The sequence below is a fragment of the Pseudorca crassidens genome, chromosome 18 (genome assembly GCF_039906515.1).
Source record: "Pseudorca crassidens isolate mPseCra1 chromosome 18, mPseCra1.hap1, whole genome shotgun sequence".
Lineage (NCBI taxonomy): Eukaryota > Metazoa > Chordata > Mammalia > Artiodactyla > Delphinidae > Pseudorca > Pseudorca crassidens.
Window position 1 is genome coordinate 22,218,613 of NC_090313.1, and position 21,048 is coordinate 22,239,660.

At 34.6% G+C, this 21,048-nt stretch overlaps 1 protein-coding gene across 1 annotated transcript; it reads right to left on the bottom strand.

Annotated features, from left to right (window-relative positions):
• Positions 1 to 17,526: 17,526 nt before the first annotated feature.
• LOC137210846 (diphosphoinositol polyphosphate phosphohydrolase 2) lies at positions 17,527 to 20,072 on the bottom strand. Its single transcript, XM_067712855.1, has one exon. It carries the CDS (start codon positions 19,794 to 19,796, stop codon positions 19,254 to 19,256), a length of 543 nt encoding a protein of 180 aa, XP_067568956.1. The 5' UTR covers positions 19,797 to 20,072; the 3' UTR covers positions 17,527 to 19,253.
• Between the last annotated feature and the right edge of the window lie 976 nt (positions 20,073 to 21,048).

Below are 21,048 nucleotides of genomic sequence, written 5' to 3' on the forward strand. Positions count from 1 at the left end.
TCATAAATTGGCCACCCATTGAGAACACTTAGTATGTTCCTATTTTGGCCATATATGCTCAGCTCAAGAAATACAGATGAGATCATCTATACTAAGTTTTTCAGATTCCACATATATGCATTAATATATGATATTTATAAAGTAGAAATAGAGACAAAGATGTAAAGAACAAACGTATGGATACCAAGGGGGAAGAGGGGAGTGGGATGAATTGAGATTGGGATTGACATATATACACTATTGATACTATGTATAAAATACATATCTAATGAGAACCTACTGTATAGCACAGGGAAATCTACTCAATGCTCTGTGGTGACATAAATGGGAAGGAAATCCAAAATAGAGGGGATATATGTATACATATAGCTGATTCACTTTGCTGTACAGTAGAAACTAACACAACATTGTAAAGCATCTATACTCCAATAAAAATTAAAAAAAAAAAACTTTTGCAGAAACTAACACACCATTGTAAAGCAATTATACTCCAATAAAGATGTTAAAAAAATTTTTTTAAATAAAAGAATCTTTCATATAGAACAAAAAAAAAGAAATACAGATAAAACTCATAACTGCTGGCAGGATAATTGGCAAGCTACAGCTTGGCAAATATGCTTGGCAAAGCATATTTTCACCTATTTTTGTGCAGCACTGTAATAAAAGATGTGTGTGTAGCATTGGCCCAGTCATGTTCCATCTGTTGGAACCCATTCGCTCAAACCTTGACTCTGGTTCTTGTATCCGACCTGTCTGTGGAGAGGCTGATGAGAAGGAGAGGGTAAGGGAGAGATGGAGAGAAGGGTGGGGGAGGGAGAAAGAGAGAGAGAGGGGGAGGGACAGAGAGAGGGAGGAGAGAGAGACTGAGAATGAATATGAACATTACATATCTCAGGATTCATATAGTATGCTCTTCTACCAATGAGTACATTTCCCTAAGTGTATTTACCTCGCTAGTATTTTCCTTCTTGCTTCTCTCTGTGAATTTCAATTCAATTCGGTAAGTAATATGTTTAAATCACCTTAAATCAGTCTGTGAGTGTTGCTGTTTCATGACATCTGGGATAGTTCTCTTGGTACTGCACTTGGAGGCAACAACTCCATCAAGGCACCGCTACCCTTTGAGCCTGGCAAAAGGTCAAATGCATCAGCCACTTATTTTGGAGGCTTACTAGATTCCATTTCTACTCATACCACTCCCCATAGGCCAGGGGCAAATTCCCACTTAGAGCCCATGCCTCCACTTTTGGAGATCATGCACTGGGTACCTGAGACTGAAATTCTAAATTCAGATGGTTCAAATACCAATATCAGAGTCTGCATGGGCCTTTACCCCAGGTCTATCCTCACAAATGGTGGCCAACTCGCCTTGTTTTCAGGGTATATGAACGAAACTTGGTCCTATGGGCAACTGGTCCACTTGCATGTGTTCAAGGCTCCACACAGTGCAGGAGGGAGCCACAGATGGGAACAGAATGTGGGCGGGAGGCAAGCCGGCTCTCCACACAGTGCCATAGTTTATTCTGGCACTGAAAGAAGTCCAATGTTTCCAAATTCAATCCTGGGTTTCCAGGACTTTATGAAGGTATATTTGTCAAAGCAGAAGGATAGAATATACTTTATTTCACAATCTGTTAACTTGATTTTTAACTTTTAAGTATTGGGACATATGGTATGTGGGCTGCCATTTGTACCCAGCCTTCTTGCTAGTGCTAAGACTGGGTCTGCCTTTAGGCCTTTATTTATCTATATAAAGAAAGAAAGTGTAATAGCATGTGAAAGCAGGATGGTTTTTTGAAACAATAGCAGAACATTGACTAAACTATTACATAATTTTCAAACAATTTCTTTCATCTAAAAATTATTTAACAAATAGGTTGTTTTAAGTTTGGGAAGCATTTCAAGCAGAAAAACTGGTATTTAAGGAAAGGCAGGTTTAAATAGATAAATGATGGAATGGAAAAAAAATAGGGTTTGGTGGGACAAAGTAATGCTTTCCTGAAGGCTTCTGGAAATGGGTAGATGTTGAAACAGTGTATGGCTAAACTTTGGTATAAATACAATATTTCAGTCAGTTGCTCAGAAATCAAATTTTATACCCTAACACTTGAGTAAAACAAATCCAGAGCAAAATCTGTTACTCATCCACCTAGCCTGGTACTTGTAACAAATTTCATTAACTATCAATTTTTTTCTTAACAATTTCTATTGTTAATGTTATTTAATATATAGAAAATTAATGATCATATGTGCTTGTGAATTTTTGATTATGAAATGTAGAAAAGTATTTACAAACTCTTTGAATTTCCTGACATTTTCTGAAGATGTTGGAGAATGTGGTCATATTTATAAGAAGTTTAGACTGTTGACCAATCTTTATTAAAAACTTAAGAATTCACTTTCTGTCTATAATATAATTTATCATTTTATCATCTGTAGTAGATAAAAGTAAATTGAGAACCAGGAAAAGAGAAAAACAAAACGCAAAGAAACAAAGACAGTTTGAGGCACTAACAGAACTTTGAAAAATAAGAGCTTCTGAAAGTTTTCAGGGAAGTTTTGCATAACTAAAGACAAAGTAACTTCTATGAAAAAACAGTAACTAAGGAAACAATGGGTTCCTGAATGTTTTTAAAAAGGTGTATCCTGTGTTTAAGAATTGTTGAAGAACAGAAAAGATATATCTAAAGAATCAATTGGTATCATATAAATGATGAAAAATATAAAAGTATGAGAACCTATATGTCCTACATTAAATTACCTTAATTTTCAGAAAAACAACAAAGAATAAGAAAGGAACCAGAGTAGGAAAAAACAAATAAAATGTTACATTAAGAGTTACTGAAGTTAATCTAAGAAAATTACATATTTTCAAATAGAGAAACACTAGCAAATGTCCAAACAATTCTAATGAATTTTGTCATATATAATGATGTATCCTGGAAAAAAAATGAACATTAAAAAACCCAACAGTTATGCAAATATACAGGCACACCTGGGAGATATTGTTGATTCAGTTCCAGACCACCATAATAAAGTAAGTGTTGCAAGAAAGTGAGTAACAAATTTTTTGGTTTCCCAGTGCCTATAAAAATGATGTTTACTCTGTACTTATATAAGTACAGAGTAATATATATATATATATTTGGTTTCCCAGTGCCTATAAAAATGATGTTTACTCTGTACTTATAGTTATATAAGTACAGAGTAATATATATATAATATATAGTTACATATTAAGTGTGTAACAGTATTGTCTAAAAAAACAATTTATGCACATTAATTAAAATATTTTATTGCTAAAAAATGTTAATCATCATCTGAGCCTTCAGCAAGTCATAGTAATAACATCAAATATCACTGATCACAGGTCACTGTAACAAATACAATAAGAATGAAAAAGTAAGAAATATTGCAAGAACTACCAAAGTGTGACACAGAAACATGAAGTGAGCAAATGCTGTTGGAAAAATGGTCCTGATAGACTTGCTCGACACAGGGTTGTCACAAAAGTTCAATTTATGAGGAACATAATATTTACAAAGCACAATAAAGCAAAGCATAGTGAAACAGTAAAACAGTAAAAGTCTATATAGTCCTTGAGCATCACAAATCAATCAAAAAGAAAGATGACTAAGATAAAGGAAGACATATCAATAAACCAATGGTGGGGGGGCTGGCAAAAATAACAGCTCTATAACAATCTAGAAAATGACCCTAATTAATGACCTGAAGGGGAAGGTGACTATGGTGTTAAATTTTAAGATTAGAATTTAGTAGGAATTAATGATGTATGGATATTCCAATTTGTACTGGCTGCAGGAAACATGTTACTTAATTTAGCACTCTTGGTGGTAAAAGGAAAAAAGAGCTTTACAAAGAAGGTGTAATCACATTATGAGAAACAGAAGAAAATATAGTCTCATTTTTGTAAAAAGTGATGACTTGCAGGAACAGACAGTCCATTTCTTTTTTGTTTGTTTTTTTGCGGTACACGGGCCTCTCACTGCTGTGGCCTCTCTCTTTGCGGAGCACAGGCTCCGGACGCGCAGGCTCAGCGGCCACGGCTCACGGGCCTAGCCGCTCCGCGGCATGTGGAATCTTCCCGGACCGGAGCACGAACCCGTATTCCCTGCATCGGCAGGTGGATGCTCAACCACTGCGCCACCAGGGAAGCCCCAGACAGTCCATTTTAACACTACGCTTAAAACTCTTTCCTTTGAGCAGCACAGGGCTAGTAAAGTAGAGCTGTATTTCTTACTGTCTTTATTCATTCTACTGCATTGGTTAGTCAATAATATTACACAGTCGAAACTGTAAGAGTGACTTATTGTGTGTTAAGAATGAATCTAAGAAAAAAAAGGTAATTATGGAGAAAGAAAAGGCAAATGCAGTTTAAGTATGTAATTTGACTTTCACTCTACATTTCCATTGTTTCTTTAATCTTTCTCCATACTTCCCCTACCATATTGAATCAGTCAGCTGCATTCAGTGCTTCAGTATCATATATTAGCAAGAGGAAAGCAATAAAAGGAAGTCAGAGAGAACCAAAAAGTGAACTTCCTAAGTCTGTATTGTAAAATAGATATTTTAAAGCTAACACTTTTGAAAAGTAAGAAATATTTTGCAATTTAAAATGCTATACTCAAAAAGAATAAACACATAATGGTTATGCCATAAAAACAGATTGGAAAGATAATCAGTAAAATAACAGACCACCTTTGAAAATTATTTCCATTTTTCTGGTGAAGTAAAAAAAGTTAGGAGCTGAGAGGAGATCTAAAGAATGGTACATTCCTCTGATTTAAATCTCGGTTGAAGATTTAAGTGGGAATATAAAATTCCCATAGAATTTGGGAATTCCAGGTCAGTTCAGACTGCATCTTGCTTCCTGGATGAAGCTGAGTATGTGACAAACCTCACAGAGCAATCTTCCATTTAAAAGCATGGTGTGTGGACAAAGTATAAAAAGTGGCAAACCGTGTTTATGTATGGAGGTCCCTGGGTGACTTCCATATATAAAGAATGTATTATGTGTTAATAAAAGGGGTGACATGCCTAGTGTGTTTATGTATGGAGACACAGAGTAAACTAATTCTGAAACAATAGCCTGCAGTGAACACCAAAAAGACACACGCACAAAAGGAGGTACAGAACAAGGCAGGAGATGATGTTATAGCTTAATAGAAGCCATTTAGAAGAGGTAGTTAACTGAGAAGCAGTTTTGTCTTTTGTCTTTTTGCCAGGATGAAAAGGAAGCCCTCCACTACCACAGCTTCCCCCAGTGTGAAATTAGATCAGTCTTTGAGAAGACGCAGAAGTAACCAGTCAGGAAAAAGTGCTGAAAACAATGAATCTGAAAAAAAAAAAGTGACAGTTTCCTTTAATTCTGTGAAACATGGTAATGAATAGTCAAAATGAGGGTTTTGTCTGTGCTTTAAAAATATGCAATACTTTTGAAGATAAAAGATATTATTGTGTGCCTTTTCAATGTCAAACTAGGCTTTGGTAGTAACCTATAGTTTCCATCCCTACTCAAGATTCTCTGGTTGAAAAATGTACATTCCTTTAAAAAACCTTATTTACTCTTTACTATTGATTAGGATATTTTACATTTCTGTAATTGTACCTAGTAGCTAGTAAAAAACAAACAAACAAAGAAAACCTAATGAAGATGCAAATGAACCATGTATGATAGAATTGCAATTAAGTCCAGTTCATAAGAAAATCACCAAATTTAAAGTTGTATTGTACTGCAGAACTTTAGTTTTGAAGCTAAATTAGTAATCTTATTCAAACATTATTTCTTTCAACTACCGTAAATACTTCACAGTTCTACTTTCTTTTGGAATCAGACTTATTATCATGCTAGTGCCCCCATAAATGAGTTAATTGTTGTTGCTATAAAATTCCCAGGAAGAGGGGCTTCCCTGGTGGCACAGTGGTTGAGAGTCTGCCTGCCAATGCAGGGGACACGAGTTCGTGCCCTGGTCCGGGAAGATCCCACATGCCGCCGAGTGGCTGGGCCCGTGAGTCATGGCCGCTGAGCCTGCGCGTCCGGAGCCTGTGCTCCGCAACGGGAGAGGCTGCGACAGTGAGAGGCCCGCGTACCGCAAAAAAAAAAAAAAAAAAGATTCCTAGGAAGAAATTTTTAATATTGTTTGAATTACACAACTAAATTAATACAATTTGTTTTGTTGGTGATAATGTTCTTATTTCTATAAACTATTCCAGAAAAAAGATACTATGGTGCCTTTGAGTGACAAACCTTGAGGCACTTTGGAAATTAGTGTGTAAATTATGAAACCTACAAAAATAAAATAAAAGTAAAATAAATATATTTCATTCAACTCATCCAAGCCAAATGCTGTTGCCTTGAACACAAGCTCCTCATCTTCCCCAACTGCTTTTTTTATAATCTCCTGGAATTTAGGCCTAAAATGCTAGCATATTCCCTGGAAGATGACAAGTCAAATGAAGTCCATACTGGAAGCCACGAGGAACCAACATTTTCAGATAATTTAAAATTGCACTTCTAAAATGACCATTATCTGATATAGATTACAGACCATTTTTAAAAGCGTATAGGATTTATACTCCAGATTTTCTAAAGGCTAAGTAACCTGAAAATCTGTGAAAATGGCAGGGTGCCAAATGAGTATGTGGAAAGGCAAAACATTATAATTCTGGATGTTAAACTCCTAAACACTCATCAAAAGGCAGAAGAAACTGCTCTAACAAGTGTATTGAACTAGAAAAAAAAAAGTTGCAGAAGGCAGAGAAGGAAGAAACAAATCAAGCTCATCTTTATCAAGTGGCAGTAACATCTATTCTTAAATATTCCACATGGGAGGGCTGAGTGCCCTCTTCCCACAATCCTCACGGAAGTTAACTTAAAAGAGGACCTAATTTCCATTAAAATAGTTGTACTTCATTTATTTCTGATACACACATACCTGTTCACAGTCTGACAAGATCACAGATACACATTGCCACCTACCACCAAACTGAAATTTGCATATCTGTAGAGTGCTTCTCACGGAACCCACATCACAAGAGTCTTTCTTTAGGTATTTTTACCAGACAAAAAATGAAAGTAGATTTAGTGCAGTTTAAACATTGGCAGTCAGAAGTAACATAGGTATGACCTTGCAGGGTATATTCACGATTATGAAAATATAGTATTCTAAAAGTGAAGGTTAGTTATCTCTGTAACCCAACCGTGAAGAATGAAGACTTACTAATTTCTATTACATATGCTAGATAAATATGCAATAGCTTAAGCACAGCACAGTGTGGAACACATAGTAGGTATTCAATAACTACTTTGTTAAAAAAAAAAAAAAAAACTGATTCCAGATACTTTGTGTATCTGTATCCAGGTGTCATTGTGGTAGCGGTGACATTAATTGAAATGAAATTTTTCCTCCTTAAAATTTGTCACATTACTGATGCATGATAATTTGAATGAAGACATACAAGAATTGAGAAGTGAAAACCATACTACCTTTTTATAAAATTGCACAGTGTGAAACTAGTCTTTAATATGAAAAGATTTCAGTACTAGAGGAGGTAATGAGTGGTCAAGATATATTCCAGTCTATTTTATGTACATGGGGAAAAATCTGTGCACGCATAACAATTAATCAGTGATTTGGGAAATTATTGTAAAAAGATTGCTTTGTTAAAGATTAATGCCCAATCGTATTATGTTAACCAGTTTTTAATGTAATCTGACATTAGTAACAGCTCTCCAGTTGAGAGGTAAATCAGGAGAAGATTAAACGTTCCAATTCTCATTTCTGGACATAAAAGTACATAATGTATACATTAAAAAACATGTATGGCTGAGAAAAATAAACTATGAGAAGTGGGAGTGAAGATTAAGAGAGCTGCATGCAGCTAGGTCAATAGGAAAACCATAGAAAGTATTGGTAGGTGACTATCACAGCACAAAGACATGCTGAAATGTACAAACACCTGGGAAGCTAGAGGGTGGTAGAAGATGCTGCAAGAAGGGATGAATATGTGCTTTGTATAACATGTGGACATCTTGGCAAGTGGGAAACAGGCAGTAGGATAACTAGTGGCAAGAGATGCAGTTTTACTCCACTTCACACAGCAAACACTAAGGTCATGTTTTCTTTAAATCAAGGCAAATCAAGTAGATACTTCTACAGACAGGCTATGGGGCACTTTTCTGGGCCCTTGAGAATCACAGAATAAACAGTGAAATAGAGGATAATATAGAATAAGTCAGTTAATGTTTCTGTATATTTTGACAATGATTAAAGTGTCAATGGCTGTACATTTTTCACTACAATACTGAGGAAATTTGAAGCAGGAGAAGAGAAAAAAAAAACGGCGAAGAAAAAGCTGGAGAGAAAATGAATAGCAACCTATTCACCCTATTAATCCTACTTCTATTAATTCACCCTATTAATACTACCTCTACCTGCACCCTGCTTTTGAGTAAATGCCACGTGTCATATATGAAATAAGAGGAGTGTCAGTGTCCAGGGATGTAGGATCGAATGGTAAGGCAGGAATTTTCATTTAGGGCACATCAGAGAAAGCTATAGTTCAAGGACTTCAGGTTCTAGTCAGCCTTTTCTGGGGCTAAAGATTACTCATAGAATGACGCTAATTTACCACATTGCCTTGGATGGTCTCCATTTCAAGGTCATAATCTAAAACAATATTTATGCTCACTTTAACTCTTGCAAGTACCTCATTTGGAAGATAAATTATAGGCTCAACGTAGCTTTGAGGTTATCGTGGCTCATGTGGACACAATGACTTGGAGGAAGGAGTGCAGTAAAATGACAAGTGGATGAATTGATAGAAGTTGGGCACTGGCCTCCCTCCCACTGTGTGTGTGTGTGTGTGTGTGTGTGTGTGTGTGTGTAAGAAAAGCAAACTGATGGGCATGGTATAGGGAGGTAAGAGATTTTGAAACTGTGACACTTGAGAAACAATTAAAATATGCCATTGTTCTTCATAGAATAAAGGTAGCTATTAATTTATTTCCAGAATAACAGTAATATACCATATAAGTACACCTGGCACTTCCCTGAGCACTTTACCTGTATTATACATTTAACCTTCATGTGAACCCTAGGAGATAGGTACTAATAGTAGTAGACTTATTTTCTGGAGGAGGAAACTGGAGCAGAGAAATCTGATTTTCCAAGGTCACATGGTAGTAAATGGACAGACAATATGTTAATGCAGGCTCTTTGGAGTTTCAGCAGGAACTTTCAAAAATAACTTCTTAAGCTCTGCTTAATGTTTATTCAGCACTGATGGAAATGTTCCACCATGTTGTTCAATATGATAGTCACTAGTCACATTCAGTGATTGAGCACTTGAAGTCTGGATACACTGATTGAGAAATTGAAATGTAATTCTACTTCATTTAATTAATTTTACTTTAAGTAATTAAATATGCTAGTGGTTACTGTATTAGGGCTTCTCTAGAAAAATGATTTATTAATAAGAAAATAATACATTTTGTGGGTTTAGTTGTTTACTCATGACATATCCCACATTATTAACTCAGAAACTTCAGTTATCTGTATGTCAACCAGATAAACCTTTTTTGGGAACAGAATATGCTTTGTAGATTATGATGACATATCAAAACACCTTTCTATGAATTTATCTATTGAAAATATTTTTGCTTTAAGCACATACTTATGGGAAATTTATATACAATGGTTGGACTCATATACTTTACATTGAAATGTTTATGTTTCAAAAATCTATACAATTTTAAAGCCTATTTTTAAAATTAGATAATTTTTTGCTAATTAAATATAACAATTTACACTGTATAGTAGCATTTTTTTCATTCTATCCTAACAAAGTCACAAACTACAAAATTATGATTTTCCTCTGGGTATTCTTAAAATATAGTTAATAATTAAAAAGTAAAACATCTTTATTCATTTGGAATATACTGAATAATCATTTGATTAGTGCCTTTTACAACACTGGGATGTGCAAGGTTAGTGTTGGGTTTCTCTCACCATCCTGGAGTGAAGTTTTATTTTTATTTTATTTTATTTTATTTATTGGAGTATAGTTGATTTACAATGTTGTGTTAGTTTCAGGTGCATAGCAAAGTGAATCAGTTATACATATACATATTCATTCGTTTTTAGATTCTTTTCCCACATAGGTTATTACAGAATATTGAGTTCCCTTTGCTATACAATACGTCCTTATTAGTTATCTCTTTTATATATAGTACTGTGTATATGTCAATCCCAATCTCCTAATTTATCTCTCCTCCCCCCTTTTGACTTTGGTTACCATAAGTTTGTCTTCTACATCTGTGACTCTATTTCTCTTTTGTAAATTCATTTGTACCATGTTTTTTAGATTCTACAAATAAGCAATATCATATGATATTTGTCGTTCTCTGTCTTAGGTTGATAATCTCTAGGTCCATCCATGTTGCTGCAAACGGCATTATTTCATTCTTTTTATGACTGAGTAATATTCCATTGTATATATGTATTACATCTTCTTTATCCATTCATCTGTCAGTGGACATTTAGGCTGTTTCCATATCTTTGCTACTGTAAATAGAGCTGCAATGAACATTGGAGGTGCATGTATCTTTTCGAATTATGGTTTTCTCTAGATATATGCCCAGCAGTGGGATTGCTGGGTCATATGGTAGCTCTATTTTTAGTTTTTTAAGGAACCTCCATATTGTTGTTCACAATGGTTGTACCAATTTACATTCCCATTAACCATGTAGGAGGGTTCCTTTTTCTTGGAATAAAATTTTATATGTGATGATATTTTACACATACTGACAAGCTAGAGAAAGATTTCATACCCAAATCCATCTGAAAACTATTTGTTTTTTATACCACTCTTGTACACAGTTCTTCCGGTGTTGCTTTTGTAATTGTTACTGTTTTTGTGACTGCTGAGTTGTTTTCTTTTGTTTTTTTAAGTGATAGGAATCAGGAAATCTAAGATACAGATATTTTATTATCAAATATTTTAAATTTTTTTTAAATTAATTAAAAGTTTGCTCTTTTGGCAATAGCCAAAGGATAAAACAAGTGAAAAGTGGTTTCTATAAAAATATGTACTTCCCATTCCTATGCAAGCTGTACATATATTCATCAGATATTTAACATAGCTTTCTACTGTTTGGGGGAAAATACATATTTTATATATTCATGCATATTGAATATATAAATAAACCTTTGTTAAATGAATGAATAGCAGAATAAATACCATGTTACCATTCAATATTAGTGTAGAATAATTTTCCTGCTAATGATGAGGAAAATTTGTTTCATATTCTGTGAAGTTTGAAATGAGTACCAAAAACATAGCTGTCATTGAAAAAAAGATAATTTCATTTACATACTTAACGCTGAAGACATGAATATTGGCGGAATATTTAAAATAACATACTGTGGTATTGTATAATAGAATATTACAAAGCAATAAAAATAAAATTACTGATGCACTTAAATTATAAACATTTATTTGTTTTTTACAATTAGGAGAGTTGCTAATAGCTCATAGTAGTAGAGGCAGAGCTACTAAGCACACAAGGAATAAGATGGTACAGGACAAAGCATTATCTGGCCCAAATATTAATAGTGCTAAGGTTGGCAACCACTGGTCTAGATATAAGAAGGTCAATTATTAAACTTCTAGAAAACCATTATAAGAAAAAATATTTACCTTGTGTTAGGCAACATTATCTTAATAGGATGATAGGCAGGAACAATGAAAGCAGAAAAAAAAGCAACATTGACTTCATAAAATATAAAAAAGTTTCAATCTTCAGTATACACTGTTAATAAAATGAAAAGGGAGATCCAACCAAAGATTAGGAGAGAAGATTTTAAAAAATATCTAGCAAAGTACTCGCAATGAAAATTTATGAAGAACACTTAGAGCTCACAAATGTGACAATCACAATTAAAATTTGATTTAAACAAATAGCTAACCCAGAGATACACACACAAAATACCTACTCACAAAAGAGGCATGAAAGCAGTATTATTTAAAGAAATGCAAATTAAAATAACAGTGACATATCACTATATCTCTAATAAAGTAACAAAAATTAAAGACTGAACATACCAACTGTTAACAAGGGTGTCATGTGTAATAGCTGGGACTCTTAGCCCTGCTGTTAGGAATCTAAATGGGGACAAATGTTTTGGATAAGAAACTGGAAGTTTCTTGAAGCGTTAAGAACATATCTACCGTAACTATTCCAGTTCTAGGTGTATGAGCAGAAGTAATGAAAACGTATTTCCATACAAAGGCATAGACACAAACGTTTGCAGTAGCTTGATTTTAATAGCCATAAACTGGAAACAACCCAAATAGCCAATGAGTGATTACATAAACAAATAGGGGTGTAGGCTAACATGGAGCATTGCACATCACTCAAAAGAACAAAGTAGTATTGTTGCACCTAGCAACATAAATGACTTTCAAAATAACTGTGCTGAGTAAAAAGAGACAGACACAAATAGTTCATAATTTTTATTCCATTATTATTAAATTATTAAACTAAATATAGCCATTTTTATTAAAGTGAGAGAAATCAGACTAGTGGTTACCCAGCAACTATTTTAGCTAAAGACATCTAGAAACTGAAGAACACAACTTAAAATATAGCAATACCTTTATAATATCTTTCCAATATGTAAGCTTTAACTATAATTAAATAGATATTACCAAGATTTTGCAATCACTAAATTCTAAGATACACACACATATGTGTACATGTGTATATACACATGCACATATATATACATACATATTTACAATTATTTTTTCTGATATGAATAGTTATGTCATGTTACTAATTTGGGGGGAATATGTATGCTAAATAGACTAATGAAGGTAATGGGCAGAAAATTAAAATTGCAGTTCAAATAATAAAAATAAGCATTTTCTCCTGAAAACATGGGTTCAACTTAATCTAGTATATATTAATGATGCCTCTTAAAATCAAATTTATTCCTTATTATAAAGCAATGAGCTATGAAAGGATTTCCACTTATAAATGTTATTTGGAAATGAGATGGACACAAATAAATAATTTGATAGATAAATAATGAAAGTATTGAGGCTCAATTAAATAAAAGACTTTCAGAACTTACAGAATTATAGAGATGAAAATACCAAATGCAGGAAATCAATTACACTGCTTTCTCTTCTATCAGGTGTTTAATACTCTAGTTGTTTGAGAAAGGCCAATATGCATGAAATATTTTGAAAATGGAAGTCATATACAAATATGAGGAAATTATCACCATTCTCTTTTAAATATTCAGTCCTATCTTTAATGAGATTGGGTGTAAGAGCTTAAAAGCCTGAAGTTTTTCCTGTGAGAAGGAACTGTTGTCTAATGAAAGGGATTAGTAATGTGTAGAATATTGTACATGTGAAGCCTCATGTGAAAATCTTCAAATGAATGGTAGAAGAGTTTTGGGAAAGTCCAAGGTCAGTGTTGTGAGGATAGTCTATGGAAGACTTATTAGAATATTCCTTGAAATAATGAGCAGTAGAATATTCAGTTATTTTTGATACAATATTAAAAAAGAAAGTTATAATTGAAGAAGGAAGGATCACAAGAAGGCAAGTGGATGGCATCTATATTGCTGTACTGTACAAAAATACATCCATTGTTGTATTGGTGTAATGCACACAGTTAACATTGATAAGCAGACAGTGTTATGATATGAATGTACCAAGGGTACAACAGCTAATGATGGTAATTTTAGCAAATGCAAAAGCACATACACTGCAGTATCTTTTAAAAAGTTTATAACATGGTACTATTTAAATAAAACACTTATTGGAGAAAATTCAGGCTCTCATGGTTGCCAATTTGCAGACTTGATGATTCATAGACCTGGTGTACTTTCTGGCTTTCTGCATTCTGGTGTGTAATAAGATTCTCTTACTTGCCTTCATCTGGTGGGGTGGAACTATGTGACTAGTTCTGGCTTAAGAGCTGGTAGCAAAAGATATATGTATAAATTCCTTCTGACTGAGGTACTTAATTGAGGCAAGAGGGAAAACTGGGTAAAGGTATACAGGAAGTCTGTACTCTTTGCAACTTTTTTGTAAATCTAAAACTATTCTGTGATAAAATTTTATTATTTTTTTAAATGTAGCAAATCAAATTCAACAGTATATAAAAAGATAATTTATCCTGACCAAGTGAGTTTATCACAGAAATGTGGAGTTGGTTTAACAGTTGAATATTAATAAATACAACTCATAATACTAAGTGAAAAAAATAATGTGACCATCTCAATAGGTCCAGAAAAAACATTTGACTAAATTCAAAACTATGTTCTTGTGACAAAATCTTAGCAACTTATGAGTAAAAGGTATTTCCCTTTACCTCATAAAAAGCATTTATATAAAACCTACAGCTAACATCATCTTTAATGGTGAAAGGCTAAATGCTTTTCCCCTAAGATAAGGAACAAGCCAAGGATGTTGACTCTCACCACTTCTAGGGTGGTTGTAGCCAGTGTGTTAAGGCAGGAAGAATAAATAAAAGTCATCCAGGAAAAAATATATTTTTATTTTCTATGTAGAAAATTGTATTAAGTCTACAGAAAAGCTACTAGAACTTACGAGTTTAACAAATGTGGTAGACAAGAACATTTTTGTGTTGATTGTGATGTCAGTCAAACCCAGCCTACCCTTTTATTTATGCATTTCCCTATTTACGAAGTAGACCATTATTGCTATACTACTGCTTGTCTTAGCTGATTCTTTTCTCCTAATGGCTGTGTATTCTGTCTCTAAGTCAACCTCTCATTCTCTCTCCCTTCCTCACTCACCCCTCCTTCCCTCTCTTTCATTCTCTCTCTCATTTTTCTATTTTTCATATACTCTCCATATTGATCTTATTAAGATATCTTATTGTGACTTTTAAAATGGAAAGGAAGTTGAGCTAAGAGAAAAATTCAAGTGAATGAACAAGACCCTTTATTACAAATCATCTAAAACCTTTCAACCGTGAGGGCTTTTTAAACTTATACAGTTAAAATGACTTGTAAATTGCAAAGGGTTAGAATCTTCAATTTTTAAAAAATTGTTTCAACTTATTTTAAGATCAATTTTCATTTTATTTATATGTATATAACAATTTGAGAATTTTAATTGCAGAGATTTAATGTTAATGTATTCTCTATGCTTTGCCACATTTTACTTGCTTATATGGAAAAACTATCATGTGTTGTTAAGAATTGTTAGAGGGCAATACTGTCATTGTATTAGTTTAAAATGACAGGTGCTACTTTGCAGGCTTAAGATACCATTGATTCATTTGGAGCTTATGTTGTTATATTAAAGTGGATATTTATCAATAGTATTAATCAATATAAGTGCAATGTGGGGGTAGCACTTAATAGAAGCATTATAAGTTCTCAGAAATATAATAGCTAAAGAAATATAGATAGAATATTAATAAATTTGGTGATATATTTATTGTTTATAAAAAGCAAAATAAAGAGGTAAAATCTCAAATGTCAAAGTCTGAGTATAATAGAAATACATAAACATAAACAAGAGTAAGTGTACCCTTTGAGGTAGTTTGTGTAACCTATGAAGTGGGTTCACCTATAGTGCTCCAATGTTACATGTTCTGTATAGATTAATTGTTAATCTATAGAATTGGAGCACAAGTCCTATGATTTCATAGTGTATAAGAAATATTAAAAGAATGTTTGAACCTTATCAAGGTCAATACAAATAATTGTATTGCTAATTCAGATAACGTTAGGTGGTTTGTTATATTCAAATTTATTTTTTAAAATGTCCATTCTTTCAGAAAGTAATTTGTACAGAACACAGTGAGTTATTTCTGCTTTTCAACATATTGTTGTCACGCTTTTAATTAGAGGATACTCGTTAATCATATAAAGAAATCTTTGTATTTGTTCTTTGAATGGATTACAAATAAGTAGTGAACATTCTGGAGGTCATTATTTCCAAATTGCAAAGAATCAAGCAATGATTATCAAGGTACAAGTGTGCTTGATAACACAATCAAGAATTTACATAATTCATTATGATCTCTTTATCCAGGAAGATGTAATGATAGCATGCAGTAGGGAGATAAATTATGGAAAATTGTCTGCTTACTGCTTCATACATATTTAAAAGAAAGATTATTTTTCTGATAAACCAGGCTCTGCATTTTCAAGGCTGTTTTGTGCAAAGTTATTATGCTCCTGTTGTTATACACCTTAATGCTCACCTTGATCTCAGTGCTCGTATTTAAAAGCATCTTTATTAATATTGTTACTTATAATGTATGTATACATATGTGTATACACACACATATGTATATAGTAGTTTTTTAAAGTTTAAAATGATCACTAGTCACTTTAAACTTTTTTTTTATAATTTTTTGCCTGTCTTTAATTATTGCCACGCATTCTAAAATTCCTTTAAAATCTTCAATGGAAAACATAATGATGAATTTAATAAGGCAGTTGAAGTTTAAACAATAGTATATAGGGGTGATCATTTGTATTTTAATTCCAGCTATAACATTAGAAACCTTTGCTATTTTACCCTAGTTATTTCTAATCTCAAATTAAAATATGAAATAAAAATTAAATCTGTAACTTCAAATTTGATTAACACCATCCCACATTTTTTAATATAATTAATGTTTTACTAAAAGGAAGATAATATTATTTTTCATGGATATATATCAAATGTCAAATAGTAAAAAATGATGAAACATTTTCCAATTAGTTAATTATATTATAAAGGCTTTGTTACTGAATAGTTTCTTATAAATATGTATATTTCATATTTGATCTATTGTTTTGTACAACTGATATCTCCTAAGATAGTATGTGCACTAACTTGGTTATAAATCAGGCTGGTATAAAGAACTAAAACCACAATAACAACAATAATAATGTCATTTTTCTTAATTAATTTGTCCTCGAAACAGATTTAAACAAGGGGTTGTCTCTATACGATACCTGAAAAGATTTAAACCACCACCCAATTTTTCTCTAGCGATATCAGTTCTTCCATCTGTTTTACTTCTTTTGGTAAATTATCACAATATCTAGACATTCTTATCAATCAGAGATCTGTTGGATAGCCCCAGGTCATCTCACTTTCCTCAGTATTTCATGGGATCAATCACTTGGCCAACTTGATCCTGTTTGTATCTCTTGACCTTGTCCACTAAATTCATTACCTTTTACTACTTTTCTGAGTTCCCATGTTGTTGGTGTCCTCAAATCCTATGGCCCTGCAACTAGAGATATACTTCTTTTTTTTTTTTTTTTTAATTATACAACAATATTTATAGGCTCACTTTTAAGAAATGGCTGACATTAATACTGTACATATTTTACATGTCAAATACATAGTCCAAGGGTTTATAAAATAAGTTCATGCATTATTACTTCTAATATCATATACAAGATACCCAGCCCTCCCCCCCACTCCCAGTACTTCTGACAACATTTCAGGTGTACACAGTCTTATATACAAAAACAATCCAGTTTCTCTGCTGTGTTAAGTATATAATTTAAAGAAACTTCAGAGATCACTGAGGAAAAAACCCTTAGTCCATTGAAGATTGATACAAAGTGTCAATCTGTGGGATTTAAAATGTTTCCTTTTAAAAAAAACACCCAGAATACATAACCTCTGTACAAAGAAAAATATAAAAATTCTGGATGATCACGTTTGATCACACTACATAATTTAGAATGAAATAGCACTGGTTAAAAGTTTTTCTACTTCACTCATTCCTTTGACAGCATTAATTTGTGAACTAATATTTATATTTAGTTCAGCTGCATTTATGGCACAAGATCTCATTTTCAAAACAGTGGCACCAATTTTCCTTAAGTGTAACAGCATTTTAGCAGCAATTATATTTTTAAAGGTTAACAATTTATAGAACAAATGTATAACTATGCTTATTTTCTACTTTATATTCCACCAGTTACAATTATTTACAAGAAGCTAACGAATGTCTACATATGGAATCATCTTTCACTTGCCCCACCTCATTTCTGACTTGGTCAGGGAAGTATAGGTGTTTCAGACAAGGTATTTATGTGTTTTAGATGGGATTCTTGGATTTAAGTGAATATAAAGACAAGTGTAAGACAAAGTAATTCTTAATTCAGGTATGTTCCAGTGCCCCAATATTTAGTTATATGATAAATAGTACCTACTAACCAGCTGTAAAAGATGAGATGTTCTAAGGTGCCTTAACAATCTAGGTCTGTAACAGCTGAACAAGAGGCCATTTCACTCAATTGTGATGCAGTCAGCACTGACTGGCATTTAAGGTGGTAACCAGCAAGTTTAACTAAAGAGATGTCACTAAATTAAAAAACTGGAAATATGTTTTTAAAAGCAATTTACATTGAGGGAAATGTGGTTCTCATGTATTCTGTGTAAGGAGAGATTATGGATGAAGGGGATTGGCAATGGAGCATGCTAACTCAAATTCCATGAATACAGTTTTCGTGATGTTATGTACTACATGCATTTTGCTTACTGTACCTGCCCTAACAATCACCAGCTCTACAGAGTTAAACTTTGTGTTAAAGAACTATTGAGTTTTAAGGGAATTGGCCATATCAGGTAGTTAGGGACATAACAGCGGTTGTGAAAATTGAGACAAATGAGTTGACAAATTCCCGAAAATAGGGCCATATAGAAATAGTCCAAATCTGGAATCTATGAATCAAAATTGTGATCCTATGAAACAAGTTTTTGGGTTGATGGACTGCTTTAATATCAAGAATTACTGTCGTAAATTACCACAACAGAAGGATTTGTTGAATATGTTAATACTGTGAATGAGAAAACAATTTAGGGGAAAAATATACCCACGAATAAGCTGATCTGACAAAAACCACAGACTGACATCAAATGGACAAAAAACTGAAAAAAAAAAATGCTGTGAAAATGCCAACCAAAATAATAAGGTTGGTGGGCTGGGGGCACAGTTAAGGCATCTAAAAAAAATTCCACATGGCTTTGGCTTATTAAAATATTTTACACTATTTTTTTTTTTTTAAAGAAGATTTGAAAGCATCTGAAAAACATGCAGATTGTTTGAAAATCCTGCATGGCAAATTCAGACAGTTTGCAAGCGTCATTCAGATGTTTGCCAAGGATAATAAAGCCTCTGCCCACGAGACTGCACATGGTGGAAGAGGTCCTTCCAATTCTCTCTATCTTACACTAGATGGCAGCCCAGAGGTCTGTGCAGCAGTTACAAACAGGGTGTTACTATCTGGAAGGGAAGGGACTGTGGAATTTCCATTGGTTGGAGAACAACCCAGCTTTAGTTTTTCCAGGTACTCGGCATGTACAGGCTTATGACACTGGAGAACTTTGATGGCATCTTCTACTTTGAACCACTCTCTCTTTCTTCCTATATTAACAGAATCTTCCCAGTCTTCTAATATTTCAGTGACAGTAAGAACATAAACATATGTTCTGTGCTTTCGGTCTTGGTTCTCAAATATGCCCAGGAGTCTGCCCAATTTTCCTTTGACTCCAGCCTCTTCATAAACCTCCCTCACGGCAGCACCGCCAGGCTCCTCCTCGGGCTCCATTCCTCCTCCTGGGACAATCCACTGATCTGGGTACCGACTGCTGCTCACCAACAGCACCTCGTCCTCCTGCTCGCTCCGGAAGCACAGGCACGCAGCCCGCTTCTTGAAGCCCTCGCGGTCATAGGTCCGCGTCTGGTTGGGCTTGAACTTCATCATAGAGGCGGGCTCTTGCTGCCGCTGCTGCTCCGGCCGCCGCCGCGGGGGCCTGGCCGCCGCCACCCGGCCGGGGAGTGGGGGCGAGGGCGAGTCGGGGAGCAAGAAGGCGAGGCGGCGGCGCGGCGAAGGGCAGCGAGGCCGGGTCAGTCCCGGAGCCGGCGGCCGTTCCGACGCGGTGCAGGGCGCGAGCGCCGGTCACTGGAGCCCGGGTGCCGGGGAGGAAGCGCCGCCTCTTCCCGGGCGTCCGCCGCTCTCCATGAAGCCCGCCTCCCGCTCGCCTCCGCTCTCTCCTGCTGCTGCAGCCGCCGCCACCGCCGCAGCCGCCGCCGGAGAAAGAGCGAGGCTCGAGGATCGCGCCACGAGGAGACAGCGACAAGAACTGGCGCCGACTGGGCAGCAGCGCCGCGGCCGAGATATACTTCTAAAGATATATTTTTACATGACTCCCATGCTTGAATACTCCAACAATTCTTTCTTGTTCTCAAAACAAAATTTAATCTACTTAACGTAGCATCCAACAACTTTATGACCAGAATGCCTCTTTAGTTTTTTCTGCTTTATACTCACACTCTGTTCTCTGCTTTGTCATCCATGTCTCATTTTGTCACTGTCTCCTCCTTGGCACGCTTGCCCTTCTTCCTGTGATATTTCTAACTCTGTTTTACCTAACAGCTGGAACTTTCCCCTTAGTTAATAGCTTTGACTTCAAATCCTCTGGTAACCTTGAGTCCTACAATCTGGACAATAATGGTCAAAATCTCCATAAGCCTTCAGAAGTCCCTATATTTCTATCGAGAGATTATGTCACATTTTTGGAATGCTTGTTTTTCATTCTACTCCACAAACAGATGCAAATATTCTATAAAGTATTAGGAGCCTCAAAGTTAAACAGGAGCTCATTAAGTGTTGTGTGAGTGAATGAGTCGAAGATAAATTAACGGAGTAACTTATTACTGCCTTCCCTCCTTTCTTTCCTGAGTAATTAAATCTTAGTGATAACAGCCCTTAAAATTTAGTGCTAAGATGCATGTTTCCAAAATGAAAGGAAAATTCTCTTCATTCTGTGATCCATATTCTCTTCATTCTGTGATCCAAGGTGTGTTCACTTTGTCAAACAAACTAATAAGCATAACGGACAGTCCATATTGAGAAGCCAAGACCAAGAAAGTTTTTTTTTTTTTTGAGTAAATGAATAAAAGAGAAAAGAATGAATGAGATACAGGAGCAGAAAATGGAGTTGTGAGATCCAAAT